At 41.3% G+C, this 17,608-nt stretch overlaps 1 protein-coding gene across 2 annotated transcripts; it reads right to left on the reverse strand.

The window, feature by feature from the left end:
* Positions 1–631: 631 nt before the first annotated feature.
* SLC25A3 (solute carrier family 25 (mitochondrial carrier; phosphate carrier), member 3) lies at positions 632–13,078 on the reverse strand. Of its 2 annotated transcripts, none has more exons than XM_014963531.1 (8): positions 12,947–13,011; positions 12,635–12,788; positions 9,070–9,191; positions 5,983–6,162; positions 5,684–5,865; positions 4,776–4,948; positions 4,027–4,137; positions 632–3,913 (listed from the first exon to the last, which is right to left on the reverse strand). In XM_014963531.1, exons 2-8 carry the CDS (start codon positions 12,780–12,782, stop codon positions 3,753–3,755), a joined length of 1,077 nt encoding a protein of 358 aa, XP_014819017.1. In that variant the 5' UTR covers positions 12,783–12,788; positions 12,947–13,011; the 3' UTR covers positions 632–3,752. The 2 variants fall into 2 exon arrangements, with proteins under 2 accessions (XP_014819017.1, XP_014819016.1); XM_014963530.1 differs by lacking the exon at positions 9,070–9,191 and adding an exon at positions 8,783–8,904 and having other exon boundaries at positions 3,612–3,913; positions 12,947–13,078.
* Between the last annotated feature and the right edge of the window lie 4,530 nt (positions 13,079–17,608).

Here is a 17,608-nt window from a genome sequence, read left to right on the forward strand (position 1 = left end):
TAATATTGTCTCAATATATTAACTGTATGATTTTTTTAAACTATAGCACACTCCTTATTTTCTTTTTGTGAATAATCAGTATTTACAGAGGTAAGTACAGTGAAGCAAGCAATGCTCAGAAATAGCACCGATGCCCTGCAGTAAGATTTTCTGTGGGGTTTTATAATTGTGTTAAGTCTTTAAAACACTGAACTTCATGGTCTGAAAGCTTTGAAAGACCTACCAACCCTACTGATGCCTTTCTCCCAGTGTCATGGTATCTGTCCAGGAATTCTAACAGCATTATCCATTTATTGTTTCTTAGCCTGTAAAATGCTATAGTGAACAGCAGAATTAGCAGAGAGAAGCTATTTAGTTTGCAAATTGTTTGATTGATAGAAGCCACTGGCTGTCTTTCTGTGGTGAAGAGCAAGAGTTTAAGAAATTCAAGACATCTGAAGACATGGTAGGCAGTAGACTGAAGTAACAAGCTAACAGGAATGGGTTTGGCTACTTTTACACACCGAAACATCAGTTCAGGCGAGGAATTTCTGCGTGTGACATCCTGCTCCCACATCACTCGGAGTTACAAAAATGCCATTCTGTAACAAAGCCGCGTGGCTATTAAGCTCAGCTATCCAAGGTACTCGTATTTGCTATAAAAAAAGCAGGATGTTTATTGTTTTCACTGTGAACTACATCATTTCTATGTAGAAATGCCAATGAAATTACAACTATTTGTATTCTTACAGCCCATTTTGAAATGATATGCAACAAGCATTTCAGCAAGTACCGGCATAATTGATCTGTAGTACAACCTGATACAAACACAGGGTGTGAATGGGGTGGTTATTCCAAAGTTATAGGGACAGCACGTTTTAAATCAGAAAGCCGATCTCAGCTCCAGTTAACAGCAAGAAAGGACGTTTTCCTCCTTCATGAAACAATATACATGAGCAGCACATACATGATCCATGTTTTACAAAGCACTTTTGAGTTTAGTGATCTCTGGAGTTATCCGAGTTGTATTTGATTCAAAAGGGTGCGCTCCTTTTCGATACAGGACCTTCCTTGCAATGAAAGCACAAATCCACCAAAAGCACCGCTGCTCCCCTGCCCCATCTTCTCCACTTTCCAAACACGCACCACACATTATGCTATAAATCAGTTATCAATGGCAAACTTGACCTTTTAAGATGCATTTTAATACGGCAGTTTTCCCCACATAAGCTTATACAAAATATGAGTGGGTGACCCTTTAAGCAATTGGCATCTTACACACGTTAAACCCCTTCACCTCAAGCAGCCGAACAAGCCTATGGCTGAACATCGATGGAGGCAGCAGCTGCCAGGCAGTTCTGCCCCCCCTCCCCGCTCTCGGATTTTCCACTGAAACACAACACTGAAGCAGCACAGAGATTATTTTCCCTTTCTCAATTACAGAAGAAAAGGGGAACCGCTAAGCTGCCCCCAGTAGTCCTGTCTCAGGTCTACCTCAATAAAATTATCTGAGCATCTGTAAAAAGATAGTTTCAGGTCTACCCTTGAGCAGTAAGAAAATGTATATTGAGACGCTCTTATTACTGCACATACTTAAATACACAAAGATGACCCAATTTCAGAGGAAAAAAAATGAAATGCAGGATTTTGCTCTGGATGTAGAATGACAAGTAAGAGTCTTGAGAAATTGAGCTTATCATTGGATTACTTGACAATCAGACTATCTCAGCCCATAAGCCAAGTTTGTTATGCTCTTCTTCCAGCCTTAAAAGCTGACAGAAGTGCTTCCCTCTCTCAGTATTAGAAGGAACTCAAGATATTTTCCAGCAAGCAAAGTCTATCAAATTAAAATACGCCTCTAAGGAAACTATGATAATCAGTACACAAGAGTGATACTGTTGTTTCAACAAGTTGAACCACATACAAAAGTTAACTTCAACAGCCGATTTAACACCAATGGTTTTGATACAAGATCAAGTCATAGTTATGGCTATATACTTTTATGAGCATTTAATGATTCGTTATATAATTTCAAAGCTTCCCACTCACAATGGGGCAAACATGTACATACTTATAACATGAAATATATTTAATTCAACACCAAAGTACTTGTGCAAATGTTTTATTTAGATTTAGGGAATCTGACTCACTGTATAATGCAGTTGGTATCAGCCACTCTAGGAGTGTGATTAGTGTCACGGTGACAGGGAAATAGAGCAGATTTAGATTTTACTCCACATTTTGAAAGGCAACAATTCAAAATAAGGCTCAGCTTGGTTGTTTGGCATAACGATCCAAAATCTTGGAAGTCAGAAGGTTTTCTCAGGGGGTGGGAAGCTCAACACTGTGTAAAAGTTAGCAGGAACATCAGGCTGCAGAGTGAGATGCAGCCATCAGTGTATTTATGCCGCTCCACGGGCACCTGCTTTAATTGTCCTTCTGACTCTGAGGGACACAACTAAAGGGGAAGGAGCAGTGCAACATACGCAAATGCCAAGCTACGATCAGTATCATCAGCTCCAATGCTGAAAGGCAGCATATCCAAACAGCTTTGCACAAAAGACACTTAAGCTCCAGCTCTACTAAGTGAACAAAGTAGCACTGGATGCAGTGAACCCTTTTACCCTACTAGGCATTTTCTGTCTTTTTCTCAATGAAACTTACCAACTGTGGGTTCTTAACAGGAAAACACAGAAGGCAGCATGCTCATCTTTCTGTAAAAGACTAGAAAAAACACGTTCATGGCCTTAACAAAAGATTGCTGTGACTGTCTCCTCTTGCATGCCTAGGAGCCTAGATGTCTTCACATCAACGTCCAAAAATATTGGTATGGCTTCTTGCAGTGCAGAATGGCATGGTTCAACCAAAACTCAGCATTAAAACTGAATGAAATCACAAAAAACCCCAATCCCCTAACTACAGGAGTACCAAGTGTAGGGAAAAGCTCACCAGTTCGTCAAACTTTACAATAAAAGGCAAGCCATTTTTATTTTACTGTAAAGCTATAGTAAGCTTTTAGTGGTCAGATATCCTCAAGAATCTTTATTATAAACATCAGCTTCTCTTTTGTTATGGTAGCAGCTACTGTTTAATTCCACAGTACAACCAGAAGGACCGAGTTCTTTGGTGCAGTTCAAAGCCAGAAATTAGTCAAAGCAGAAATTAGTCAAGTAAGCATCAGTTACATTGGGATGACCACCCCAAAGCAAAAATGGCTCTATTATGTATAAGGTTCCTTTAATCTCCATGGAAAACACCAATATTAGGACCAGGATGCCCTACCAGACTGCAGTTGCATCTCAGCCACTCAGGAGCTGAGCTACTCTACGGTAACAGCTTATTAAAGGCAAATAAAACAGTGGACTCTAAAGTGCACTGAATTGCAGTTAGTTTCTGCAGTTCTGCAAGGATAGGTTCTTGGCACTTCCCTGTAAAACAGTGAAAGCTCATTTTTGTTACAATCATTTTACATTTCTCTCATTCTTGAAGCGTAGAATAGGCTAATTTTTTTTTGGGGGGGGAGGGGGTGGCGGAATATTTGAGGTATTTGCTGCCATGAAATGAAGCTTACATACGCAGTAGTAAACAGACACTAAGCACTCTGTTTCTCATTTATTTCAGGCAATGACAGTGGCAGAATTTAAACCCTCATATGGCATGAGGGCAGAGCCAATAATGACATCATATAGAGTTTGTTTTCTACATAGTCAAATATATAAAAGTTTCATGAAACTCATCACTGAGACAGCCAGCATAGTCAGTCCATGAGCTGTCTATTCAGTCAGACCAAGCTTCTTCTTCAGAGATTCTGGCATTTCAGGTGGAGGTGGACGAGGAAGTCTGAAATAAACCTTCACAGAATCATAGATGAACCACTGTAGTGCAGTCAGCGTACCAATCATAATGATACGAGCAAACAGACCTTTCCATACACCTGTGGAGCAAAAACATAAAGCAGGAGTAGTGTCAGAAGCCAGGAAAAAAAAGAAAATCTTCCCCAAAACACCACAAACACTTGATCCAAAATACATGGAAGTAACAAGGTACCTTTGAATCCAAGTCTCTGAAGAACCTGGGAAGCAGAACTGCCCTTTTCTTTGTTCAACACAGACACCACAGAGTCAGCAGGATGGGAAACGATTGCACAGAACACACCAGCTGAAAGAATAATTTGACATTAGTTCTGTGGTGTTTTAGCTGTACCATTACTGTGCACACTAAGCACAACAAACTGCAACCACACCTTCTAATAAATTGCTAATGAATTGCACTGCAGTTATGTTAAGCCCTGAGGAGTCCTCATTGCGCTAGGCCTAGAAGCACGCCCTCTGGACTGGCTCTTTGCTGACATACACGCAGTGGGACTGACCTACAACCCTTCATCCTACCCATTGCCACTGGAGAGCCTAGCCTCTGGATCCTGCAACCCCTCTTCTGCTAAAATAAAACTCCTTCTAAATCTTTGAATACTGAAAATCCCCCTTTCATCCAGATTTCTCTCCCCTTCCTTCAACCTTTCCCAGCCTAGCAATATGCAAGTTTTTTTTCACTTAAATCAGCTGCAGTTTCTAAACTTGGACATCAACATTGGTAATACACAGGAGCAACTAAGAGTATTGCCCTACTATGGACTCATTTTCCACCTACAGACTGAATATAGTTTTTTTTTTTTTTATCCCTGCACACTTTTGAAGTTACAAGTAAAATCTACCATTCTAGTTACACCTGATAGTCTGAAAAGGCTTCTTGAGTTGTGGCAGTCTATTAATGAAGTGTAGGACTGAAAGACTCCTTACCAATATAGCCTGCAACAAATGTGACGATCAGCTGCTCTCCTTTTGTACATTCACTTCGTGGCTTGGGAACAACGTACTTGTAGAGAGCTTCAACAGTACGTTCAAAGCAGGCAAATTTCATCATTGTGTATGGAATTTGTCTCATCCATAGTGGAGCAACACCTTTATAGAAACTTAACCGGAGAAGAGACAAACTTAGTTTCATTTTCTCCAGTATTTAAGGTACTTTTTTAACTTAAAAAAAGAGTCAGCTTATTGTTGCTATTGGAAATACAATTTCTAAATACTGGTACTGTTAAGACTTTAAGTGTCTCAATACCTACAGAACAGGAAGTTTTATTAGTTCTCGAGTACTAACTTAAAACAGAAACACAGATTAGAATTTACCCGATGCCTTAACACTGCACAGCTGTTTTTGCAGTCACTTTTCAGATTACACCACATTGCAGGGATGCGGTACACATACCACAAGTGCAGTAAGGCATATGTCTGCATACCAGCCAAGTCCCGATAGCGATAAATGACTTGTATATTTACAGCCACTTCTATCAGAACAGAAAGCTAACATGCAGTTATGATACTCTTACATGCCAATGACTCAAGCATCTTTGACTGTACAACCAAAAAGTTGCTGAATATCTCTGACTGGAACTGCTAGAAACTGAAGTTATCCAGCAGAACTCAGCACAAAGATACTCACAAAGATGGATCTAAGGAGCATGTGGAAGTAACAGCCAGTTCAGCACAGATTCCCTAAACTATGTTAAGCTGTTGTCTTGAAATAACAAGATCAAAAAATATTATACTCTAACAGCACAGCAGTTTTAGCAACAGTCTTTCATTGAGAAAAAATACTCAACATCAAGCACCTGAATAAAAATAGAAATTGAAGTCAAGAAGATACTTACGCCCAGATGCCTTCTTCTCCAAACATTTTGGGTACAGCCTGCCGCAGAGTGTTGGCGTATCCAGGCTGTGTCTGAATACGAACTTTAGCAGCTTCCATGGGAGCCAGAGCAATGTCAGCAAAAAACTCTGCACTGGCAGATGCAGCTAAATATAGCGAAGTACGCCACAAATACGCATTTTCCTGAAGGGAATTTAAACACACATTTTTATTAATGAACCGTGCTTTTGTGATTACTCCGCATTACTACTACTATTACTTTACAGATATAAAGCCTCATATAAACCACTTCAGGCTTACCTCTCCCAGCATGTTGCCATATAGGATTTTGAAAACTTCATAGAAACCAAATTTACAAAGCCCTTGCATGGAATATCCAATAAAGGTTGGAGCCCATCCCTTAGCCAAGCCACGAACACCATCTTCCTTGATTGTCACTGAAAATCCATTGAAGATGCTCTTGTATTTTTGTGGATCGACCTAAAGAGAATAGGCAATTAATTGCTTGACACAGCTTACTATTTCCCTTCTCACTCGCCCATCCAAAATATAAAATTCTTAAATTCTTCATACAGCTGGCTTTCTAAGGTTCCCTGGACAGACGGCATATACACAAAGTTACGCTAACCCAACTGTACGCCTACACCTAACACCTACGCTAACCTAGTTGTTTGCTAGGCTAAACCCTAACTTCTTTTTACAGTATGTTCCTCAGGAGCCACAAAACTATCTGAATTTTGCTTTACATTTATTCTCCAAATTAACAACATTACTTTCTCTATCAAAAAGATTTACTAAAATCACTATGTATAGTGATTTTAGTAGTATACTGATATGTTTAGATCGGATTCTTTATAAACCTGATAGCTTCTGTCAGCATTCTCATCCTCTCTACGTCACACCTATGTACACTTGCCACAAACCAAGCCTGACAATTCACCTGATTCTTAATCAGAGAAGGTCATTTGTCCACTGTTAGTTTGACCCCTCCACATAGTCAGATGGAGCAAAGCAGATAAGCAGATCAAAGTGTACTCAAGAACTCCTAACACTTGTACTTTGACTTCACAATAAAGGTTATATAGAAAATATTCTCTGGGCAAAAAACACTGAGTGAGATTTCACTAATAACTTATCAGAAATAAAAAAAGATCAACCTGAATATTTTTTTCCATGTGAAAGGAAGCCATTTAAAAATTCTTAAACGGGTCATGAAAAATTTTAAGTCACATCACATTGTTGCTTTTTGTATTTGACATCATCCAACACTTCCTCAGAGGAATAAGAAGAAAGATATCAAATTATTAGTCAATCAAAGCTTTCAGAAAGAGCTATGGGACCTGCAATGATTGATATTCTGTCTTGCAGTCTGCAGCAACCTACGTGAGAACTAGTTCATCAAAACACGTCAATTTTAGAAGATTCAGAATTTCAGAAAATTGGATATTTAATTGGCCGCTGTAAAATGAAACTATGTTCCTGTCAGAACCACGCTTAATTATTATCTACATAAAAGGTGACCTCTTCTTAAAGAGGCATGAGGGGGCAGGCAATGGCTTTCTTCCTGAAGAATCTAGGAAGGATTAGTAACGTGCTCTGTACTGGATCTGTAAAGAGATAAATGCTGACAGGTTTTACAAGGTCACACCTGGAATCCACACAGAACCTTCCTCTTGTGCCTTCCTAAGTGCTGGAAAAGGAAGGGGAAGTATCACCAGGAAGGAAGCCAAAGACTGGTAACCCAAGCTTAACATACCCACCAAGCAGCTGAAGCCTGAGAAGTATGAGGCTTTGCTCCCAGCTGTATATGCAGCATTATAGGTGCAGCACTGTATAGCTCTCAGGCTTTCTGCCCATTAACCCAATTTGCAAACAGATCAAGAACTGTTTGAGACGCTACATCTTCTTTACCCATCATCAATTTCTTCCTTCCCAGGAAACTTATCCTTAGGTGTGGGTAGTCAAGATACCGACCTTGGATTTCTGAAGTTCGTAACAACAGAAAGGCGCACTTAAGGTACATTTTCAGAAATAAAACACATAGTCAGCTACAGCTATTCCCTAGTAGTAGAAATAGGGAATAGCTAAACAGTTAAGCTGGTCTCAATGCAGATTTTGTAGAAAGCAGTGTGTTGCCTTTATTTGATGCACCCCGTGTTTTTCTGATGCATTAAAGAATTACTAGTTTTAGACCAGCATTTCAGGTGTTGTCAGGTATGCAAAAAAGCCGCTCATGTAAAGAATGCTAAATAAAGGTCTCCTGGAAGAACACAATTTTAAAGAACATCACATGCAGTACTCCTAGCGTGACTAGTACATCTGACTAATTAGTAGCTCCCTCCTAACTTCAGAAGTTCTGTCATTACAAAATCACCACTTTTATAATCAGAATCAGCTAGACAACAAGTAAGTTAAGTACTTTATTTCCAGGAATTTAGAAGTGTGCTTTAATTTGCTTCATTCTTGAGGCATAGATTTGCCTGAAAAAATCCATTAGAATGTCTTATCCATGGCTGTTCACTAGGCAATTTTAATCAAGTATCACAAATTAAGTGCAATGTGACAAAACTCCTTTCGGTTCAATCAAGAACCACTCCAAGGAATGCACTGATGGCCTTACCAAAAACATAGCAAATTTCACTCATTGAATTCAAAGTGGTGTCATTAGAAAATATCCAATCCATAAGCCATGCATTGATATCCACAATGTTAATGGATCAAATTATACATGCATGTCACTCCAGGATAAAAACCAGATCTTCAAAATACCAAAGATAGTACTTCCTTCCTCCAAAAGCATAGGAATACCACAGGACAGCCTACCAGACAGCAAAGAGTAACATTGTGGGGGGTGTCTGTTAGCCAATATAGTCAGTTATATGTCCCTTAAATGTAGTCAAAAACAATTAATCCAGATTATCCTAAATCTCTCTGCTTCTCCTTAGAGTGGTATTTTGTTAGTCTCACAGCAGTAGGCTTGATAAAAGTAGCATTCAAGTTTACTCACTTCCTGTCATCCAGAAAAGACCTGTGTCCCTACTGTAAACTCTTAATAGGCTGGCTACATTAGAGAAAAGGTTTAAGAAATGTTAATACAAACCTGCATACGACATTTCACTAAATCCAGAGGTACAACACCAGTGTGTGTCAGGCCACAACTTAGGACCCCACCAACGCCACAGAGAGCATAAAACTTGAGCGAGCCATATTCACAACTGTATTCTGCAGCAAAAAAATAAAGACACACCATGCTTTTACATAAACTCCATGCACTGTTGGACAATGACGTTCAGGGGATAGTTTATACCTCCAATTCATTAGTAGATTAATTATACCACACTAAACATGCTTTGTCAATGTCACCACATACCAACATGCAGAACCAACCTGCATTCTGCATTTAACCAGGTCTAGAGGAACCAGTGCTGTATGTGTTGTTCCACAGCTAATAATCCCACCAAGGCCACAAAGCATAAAGAATCTCCCTGAGCCATATGCACAGCTGTATTCTAGTTTATTGGGAGAAAAAATTACATATATATGATCAATCACAAATGGTAACAAAGATGGAGAAGAAACAAAACTGGCTGAGTACAACCTTTTTAAAAGTATTAAACTGAAATAATCTCCCATGCTATATTATATTATTCAACTGTAGTGTTATACTCAAAAATAATTCCCTTGCTTTAAATTAACACCTTTTGGACTGACAAGATTTGATTCTAGGCCTTCCAAATTGAGTTTGTTTCTTTAAAAAAAGCAATGGAATAAAGTTAAGTTTTAGCTCACTGCACATTTAAACCATAAAAATTAATCCCAAAAACTGCTAGTAGAAATTATGACAAAGTTTAAATATCCAACATTTTCTTATACCAAGAAATTAAGCAAGAGTGTTTCTCTAGTATTCTAGAAACAACGCTTCTATTGTTAAACATTCTGTGATAGTACAACTTCTGTATTTCAGTAGTGACCATACAGATCTACAAGATCAGTGCTGGATTCTTCTTTATACATATATAATTTCAGGTATTTTTCAGATTCTTTATACAGATTTTCTTTTGATTTTCTTTCAAATACAGAATCTCAGCTTTATACAGCTTCTGTCTAATGAAATTGCAGAATTTTATTCAATTAATCATCACATTCAATGCTCACAAAGAATCTTTCAGATCATGTTTCATCAAGGGATATTTCATTTGCACTGTTCCATACAGTACTGTGTGGAAAACCATCGAGTCTTATAAGAGAAAGTTATTTTCACAAATTCCAACAGAGCAAAGTTACTGGAGCTGAAAAACAAGGATCAGTTTCCTTCTTCCATTTTTGAAGAAGCTACAGGGAATATGATTATGTGCAACCACAGAACACTTTAAGTTTACAATGAACATTATGAAATAAGCCTAAGGTAGCAGCACGGTTCAGCTACTATGGCTACCATTTTAAGTATATAAGCAAAACCAAAATTAATATACTGAATAAGCATATAGAAAAAAATACACTATGTAGAAAACATTCCCCAGAGTAGAAAAGGATAACCTAGTGGCCTTTGCTATTAGATTAGATGCTATTAACTAGTGTTACCACTAGTAACACTAGTGGTGTTACTCCCATATAACAGAGTAGACTTTGAGAGCTTCCTTGCCCTTTTTGCTTCTGAAATAAGATCTGTTATGAACATCAACAAAAATTTACATTTACATTCAACATCATCAACAGGGCACCATTTAACACTAGCAGTCTTATCCAGCTCGTAACTTTGCTATTATAATGGAACTTCTTTCCAAAAACGTTCCAGATTTTACAGTAGTTTACATTCACATTTCTTACCTTACTCTTCAAAATTAATCACCAGTAACATTTTTTTTTCTTTATTCTAAAATAGCAAATACCAAATCACAGACACTATATTAAGACTACACTTAAAGCAATGAATCAGTCAGAATAATGCATAACTTATGAGAATTTCCTTAACTGGGGTACTGTTTAAGACTGTAAACAGGCTGGTCTGGGACTTACACATTCCTCTAAAATAGCTTGGTTACCCTAGCACATCTGCAGACAAAAGTAAAGCTGTTTACAGCTTTGCCAGAATGACTAGTTAAACAAATACAAACAAGCCTAGCTCTATCTTTGGCCTGCAGCATAAGCACACTGCAGCAGTTACCATGCTGCCCAGACACCTGAAGTGTTTGTTCACACTCTTTTTCACAACAATTTCTGTTAGGAGTCATATTCCTCAACTGACAGAAACAGACATTTATAGAAGCCACAGAAGAGTAGAGCTTCATGTATCTGCTCAATTACAATGGTATTCAGGCTGACTTGTCAGCTAGGTGTTCAAAAAGAGTAATTAAGAAAAGCAAAGCCACTATCAACTAGGCTTGAGCTCTTTACAGGTACCAAAATTTGCAATGGTACAGCAGTTTTAGGAAAAAACATAGTAGATCCCAGACTTCATATTACAAGCAGAGTCAAATTTCCTAAAAACTGTTACCTGAAAAGAGAACTGCTAAACATGTAATAGAGTGCAGAAAAGTTATTCTAACATACCTAGACACTGATTTACAACATACACCCTGAAGCTACTTAAATATAAATATACAGCACAAAAATATGCCTACTTCATTTCTTTGCTTCTGATCTGATATATTAACAAGGACAAATTCCAAGAGCTGATCATAAAACACTGTCTCTCAGCTGCGTTATGGCTGATGCCCTTAGCTGAACTCACAAGGTCTTGTGGTTTGAACTGACTTTGTGTGACCTTGTGTAAGCTCACATACCTTCTGCAACATGTTACTCTCCCAATACAAAGGCCAGAGAACCAACTGGTATGTAAAATAGCACACACAGCAGAAAAGACTACAAAGGCTAAGAAACTGGTCACCTTTGACTGCATCTGCCTACAAGGAGGATGAAGATCAAGCATAAAGCTTTCATGAAATTAAGTACACTTTCTGAATATATTTAGCATACTGAAGAGCTACTTAGGGCTTTAGTTAGCAACAAGATTACTACACTGAAAACCAGAAGTACTTTCTTGAAAGCTTAATAAAATCCAACACCCAGTTCTGTCTCTCTTCCACATATTGCATGAATGTTAATGCAAGGGCACTAACATACTTCAGTTATCATAATAGTTCAGAAGAGGTATCTTGCTGAAAGCACTTTTTTTTCTTCTTAAAGGCAGAGATGCTTTTAAGTTACTAACACCTTAAAAGAATTAGAATTTTAACATCTACCTCCACTGTTAGGTGTATCAACATCTGACCTTTGCAAGTCACAGAAGTGACCAGGAAACACAGACAAATCACTTACACTTAAATCTAAAATGCATCACTGTATGTTAGGCAGCACAGCTATCTGCTGTACACCCCACAACTACAAAGGAAGGGGGGGGAACCCACAAAAAAACAGAACAGCTGCAGGCACTCTAATATGTCTGGATACTCAGATGTCCAGCTGTGAATAAAGGAGGGGAGGAGGGGAACAAGTAAAATTAAAAAAATGGGAAATGGTCTTTGAAATCCATCCAGATTTACGTTTTACATACTGCTCTCCTCCAGGGAAAAGTACAGGCCTGAAGCCTCAGTCCCCGACGCTGCAGGCTCGGAAGAGCCAGAAAAAGCATCCTGTTATCCCCATTGGGGATCTCTGCAATCACCCTGAGCCAGAACCTTCCTGTGTCCTTTCCCGGTAACACCGGCTCCTTGCTGCCACTCAGCACACACCGCGCGGGGAGCGGAAGAGCCTGCCAGCGCCTCCCCCACCCGTGCCCTTCCTCGTCCTCCAAGCGGGCGCGTAGGCCCAACACCGGCTCCTCCCCGGCCCGGCCGAGCCCCGCCGAGAACTAACCCTCCCTCCGCTGCCCCGAGGGGCGCAGGCCCGCGGTAGGACGGGCACCGCCGCCCCCGCCGCCCGCAGGCCTCGCCTCCGCCGCGACCCCTCTCACCTTCAGCGGCGGATGCGGCCGCCAAGCTCCGCCGCGTGGTGGGAGCCTCCGCCGGCCCCGCGCGCTTCCTCGCCCCATCCTGGACCAGCTGGAAGTGCGGCGCGTAGAAGGGGTTGAGCCGGGCGAGCGGCGCGATGGACGAGAACATGGCGACCTGAGGCGGGCGAGAAGAGCAGAGCGGGGTGGAACGGGGAAGCCCCACCGCGGAACCGGGCCGGGCAGGATAGACCCGCACCCGCCAAGGCGTCCCGCTGTCCCCGGGGCGAGCAGCGGGCCCCGCCGGGCGGTCACCGCCGCGCCGCCCCGACTCACCTCCTAAGATGGCGGCAGCGCAGACCCGCTGCTCGGGCGGCGGCTCGGCGCAGAGGCTGTCCGCGCGCCCGGCTCCGTCACTTTGTCCTTCGCCGACGCGCGGGGCGGGGCCGCAGGCCAAGAAGCCGCCGGGCGATTGGCGGAGGCGCTCGGCGAACCGGCACTTACAGCGCACGCGCAGCCGAGGCCTACGCCCTTGGCAGGGGCGGCGAGGCTGGAGCGCGGCCGGCGGAGGCCCAGAGGGGGCTGGCTGTCCTCCGCGAGTGCTCCTCCGCTCCCGGCCCGGCCGTCGGCTGCCTTCGCCGAGGTGAGGCTGCCGCCGCGGCTGCGACAGGCCCGGGAAAGGCGGTGGCTTCTGGCTGAGGGCCCGCCGGTTGTCAGGGGCGCACGCGCCGTGTGCCTGAACGCGGGGGCCTCCCTTCGCGCGGCCCGAGGCCTGTGGGCAGCTGTGCGACAGCCCAGGGCCGGGTCAGACCGGAGACGCCCCCGAACGCCGCCAGTTCTACGGTCACATCACCCCGCCCGCGGCAGCAGCCGGCCTCAGGCACCGGCAGGCAAGCCTGGATTCATGCTCTGCAGCTACTTAGAACAGCAGCCAGCTTTTAAGACTAGCCTGAAGAAGGCCTCAGTATTGCCCAGGTATTACCCTGAACCACAGCATCTGCCCATACTTTCTAACTAACCACACTCTGCTAAAGCTGTAAGACACAGCTCACTTTAACAAAAGGTTCATCCCTCTCAGTGGGTGGCCACCACAGGACGGTGTGACACCACGTGTGGTCACCAGACAGGCCACCAAATGCACTGCTGCCACTGCCTTTCACCTCCGAGGACAGGCCTGCAAGGCATCATGACACAGCCTATGCTACACCAGCTTACAGAAGAATTGCTAGTTACCGGTTTGTTAAAAGTAGAATGTTATTTAACATAACACCCATGCTTGGCCTTAACTACCTGGATTTCCACAGTACAAAACTGGCACAGCACAGTTCAGCTCTCCAGTTACTGAAGAGGTAACTCCAAGCTTTCACCATCTTGACCACATCCCTTCCATAACAGTGCTCCGCAACAACATAAGCACAGAAGACAGCAAAGCAGGAAGCACGCACTGCATGTCCCAGCTATCACTTCTGGGCACAGAGCCATAACGCAACCGATAGTGCCCCTGGCACTGCCACACTGAAGGAACACCCCTTCCTTAGGTCAGCTCAGCAGCTCCTGTCAAACTTCCCCAGAGGGTGACCTGCGACACCAACCTTAGGACTTGGCTCTACTTGCTGTATTTCACAACAAAGTTTATCCAGGCAGACTGTCACACACAAGCAAAAATGACACATGCCTAATAGCCCTGCCACAAAAGCCCAGTTTGGCCAAGTCCCTCTTAAGTAAAGTAGACTCCAGCTGCTGAGCAGGCAAAGGTCAACTGAAACCTGCATTCTTTAAATACTTCCATTTAGCAACCAGCTGAGGGCCTGAAGTGCTGTTCACTTCACAGCCACTGGCAGCAGTGAAGAAAGGTCAGAACTGGTCATTTTGCCAGAACTTGTTCTGCTCTATTCACTTGCATTTAAACAATTGCTGGTAGCAATATTGTATCTAAAAGCTAAACACTGACACTTATTTTTAATTTAGCTAATGACATCTAAGCATCACTGACACTTTGAGTCTTACCTTGAAATTACATACAAATGATTGTGACTTTTGCAGACTTTGCTGATTTTTAACACAGAAAACCTCTGCTCCTTCCAATTATGAAGGATGATCATGTGACTGTATTTATATACACCTAATGGCAATTAGTGTGCACAACTGACAGAGTTACAGTCTGTGGAACAGTCAGTTTCTTTGTGTTTAGCTGATAATTAACTTCTAACAGCTGTACTATTATAAACAGCAGAGTTTAACATATCCCCATGAAAATACAGGTGTAACTTAAGTTTCTGCGGAATGCATGTTGTTTTACATAGAAAATTTCTTCAACTTTTCCCAGATGTGAAAGAACAAAATAGCAACAGACTGTAATTCAAACCATACTGATTAATCTGATTGATTCCCGATAGACACTGAAGAACAGTAGTAATAGATGAAAACTGGAAAGGCATTATCTTTTGGTGTCCACCTCTGTCAGATTCACAATAAAAAGAGCTACCGTAAGTTAAATCCATCTTTTTAATCAGAAGCTTTTCAAATTTGGGGAGTTTAGTAAAATGTGAGCTTGGCAACTCACTACTATTCCTTATTACATCTCTTCTTCTCTTATTAAAACTCGCCACACTCCATTCCCTCTCCCCACCCCTTGCCCCAAGCAGAATACAATCAAGAAAATTCTAGACTAGTTTCTCTCTTGCAATAACTTTTCACAGTTCTAACATTTTGGTGAAGCCTGTAAGTAAAATCAAAGCTCTTAGAAGCTGGTTCTTCAAGCGACTTATTATTTTCAAAAATATACAAGGTCATGAAACAATCATCCACACCTTTGTTAACCAGGTCAGCACAAGTGCTACCTGCTCCTGTTGTAAGCATGTATTTTACATACTCATTTGTTGTATCAATACCAGAACTACTAGAGCCTGATTCTAGAGAATCAGTAACAGATCAATTCAAGCTGCAAGTAGGTTTTAAAGCCCAAGGGAAGCCTTAACACTGAAGCATCTCCTTCAACAGGATCCAAATCACCTAGATTGAACTACAGCAGTCACATCCCTCTGAAAGCAGGTAGTAGTGAAACCTCTCCTATTCTTACTAGCCACTGCCATATGTGTTCTCATCTAAAAGTTCTAATTTGAATTCCCACCAGACATTACATGTTCTTCCTCCATAGAACACTACCTTTTCTTCCTAAGAAAGAAGGCACTACAGATACACTTTTTAGCCACAAACTACCAATGCTGACAAAGAATTTCAATATGAGGTGGGACAGAAAACCCAAGGAATTATTCTTTTAGATATCAATATATACATAGTACTTGTAGGGGTATATGCCACCTTAGGACTATTTTACAAGTTGAATTAACTCGTAGACACTATGCTGTATGAACACATGCATATATGTACATATCTGTCATAGCTTGCTGTTGCACTGGTGCAAAGCAACCTGGTATACTCCCTATGGAAAAAGAAAAGCAAGAGTCATAGAAAAGTTTTAGACAAACATAGGTAGATTTACCAGAGTACAAGCTATACTACAGACAATGTAAGGTATGCTGAAATGCCTGTTCGTAAACACAAGATTTAAAATGATACATCACAACCCACGCCTGTATCTATTTTGGTCAGATAACATTTTAATTTTTTCAAAAGCTTTTCAGCCCAATATGCAACTTCAGCCATATCAAAGCAAGCCAATACCACACACAAGACATACCACACAATTTTACACGCTTCATTTGCAATTACACATTTTTTTTTTCTGCTGAAAAGCCTCCTTTTGGAGCTCTATTAAAGGCATTCTTTTTGTACTCAGCTTTTCTGATTTAACTCTACACAAACTAATTAATGCTTTTTTAAAGAGATATTTTGTCCCCAGAACCCTCCGAGAAGGTAAATAGCAGGAACCAAGGACTTTAATACCATGAAGACATTCATTAGTTGTGCTACAAGAAGTCAACCAAAACACACACACATCAAGCCTAGGAGACCTGAAAGCATCCCCTAGGGCAGCAGAGAGCATACCGCTAGCAAGTAAACTTGGAGAAGAGAAAGTTCTTTCATACTGTTTCCTACTTAAACACAAATCAAGGTTTCAAAACACACAGAGAATTTAAATTTAAGATCCTCCTTGAGTTTCTTCTCTCTCAGACACTAGGTAAGCTCTCACTGTGTTATCATGGATCCAGCTCCATAAAATTAAGTCTCAACACTGCAACTGATATCCTCTAGTGATTTGTAGCCTGATACCTGACTCCTGACACTGGGTTCATGTTAAAATATTAGCACACAATTTAAAGGGAAAAGCACAAGCTCTGTGTTAAAAAGCTCTAATTCAGACAAGCAAATCAAGATATGCCATGTTTTCAGCCCAGCATTCTATGCATTATCACCAATCATGAAAACAAAACCCACCAAAACACCACACACACACACCCCATTTTCATGCCTGTTAACTTACACAGGCTTTTTTCCAGACTTTTTGTAGTCCTTGCTCTAAAAGAGACTTATGCAATTTTTACTACGTCAGAACTCATCCAGTTTTTGCAACTGGGATTTGGATACTAATACCAGTCCATAAAATTGCTCTATTTCGTGATTGGTTCCGAAAGTTTAACCTGGCTCTGTCTAGAAGCCAAGGTAAACTAACGGAACAAAAGTAAGATTATTTAAAAAAAAAAAAAAAGAAAAGAGGAACACCAGTTCCTATTGCTTCAGCACTTCGATACAAAGACTACAGTGTAACTTCTATAGCAGTATTGAGAAGACTTTAAGCACATGCAACTCTTAAGGTAGTAGCACTTACTACACGTGTTACCCTTAGAATAACATGAATAGCCTTAGGAACACTGGTAAATCCACATTTGGGACTGGGGGAGGAAAAGAGGGAATAAAGAGGAGATTATTCTCAGGGCTCTCTCATACCATTAAATGCCTCAAGTGTAAAAAACTTATTCATTCCTTGAAAATGCATTGTCTTCCTTCCAATTACAACTGAGCTACAGGTAGATTACT

The sequence above is a fragment of the Calidris pugnax genome, unplaced genomic scaffold (assembly GCF_001431845.1).
Source record: "Calidris pugnax isolate Ruff unplaced genomic scaffold, ASM143184v1 scaffold44, whole genome shotgun sequence".
Taxonomy (NCBI): Eukaryota; Metazoa; Chordata; class Aves; order Charadriiformes; family Scolopacidae; genus Calidris; species Calidris pugnax.

What these genes read in the sequence shown, in the direction of transcription:
- SLC25A3 (XM_014963531.1), bottom strand. Translation starts at nt 12,782, where the DNA reads ATGTTCTCGTCCATCGCGCCGCTCGCCCGGCTCAACCCCTTCTACGCG. An exon ending in TGGTTAAATGCAGAATGCAG is followed by an intron (nt 6,163 to 9,069) that starts GTTGGTTCTGCA and finishes TATTCTCTTTAG; the next exon opens with GTCGATCCACAAAAATACAA. An exon ending in TCAGAGACTTGGATTCAAAG is followed by an intron (nt 3,914 to 4,026) that starts GTACCTTGTTAC and finishes TTTGCTCCACAG; the next exon opens with GTGTATGGAAAGGTCTGTTT.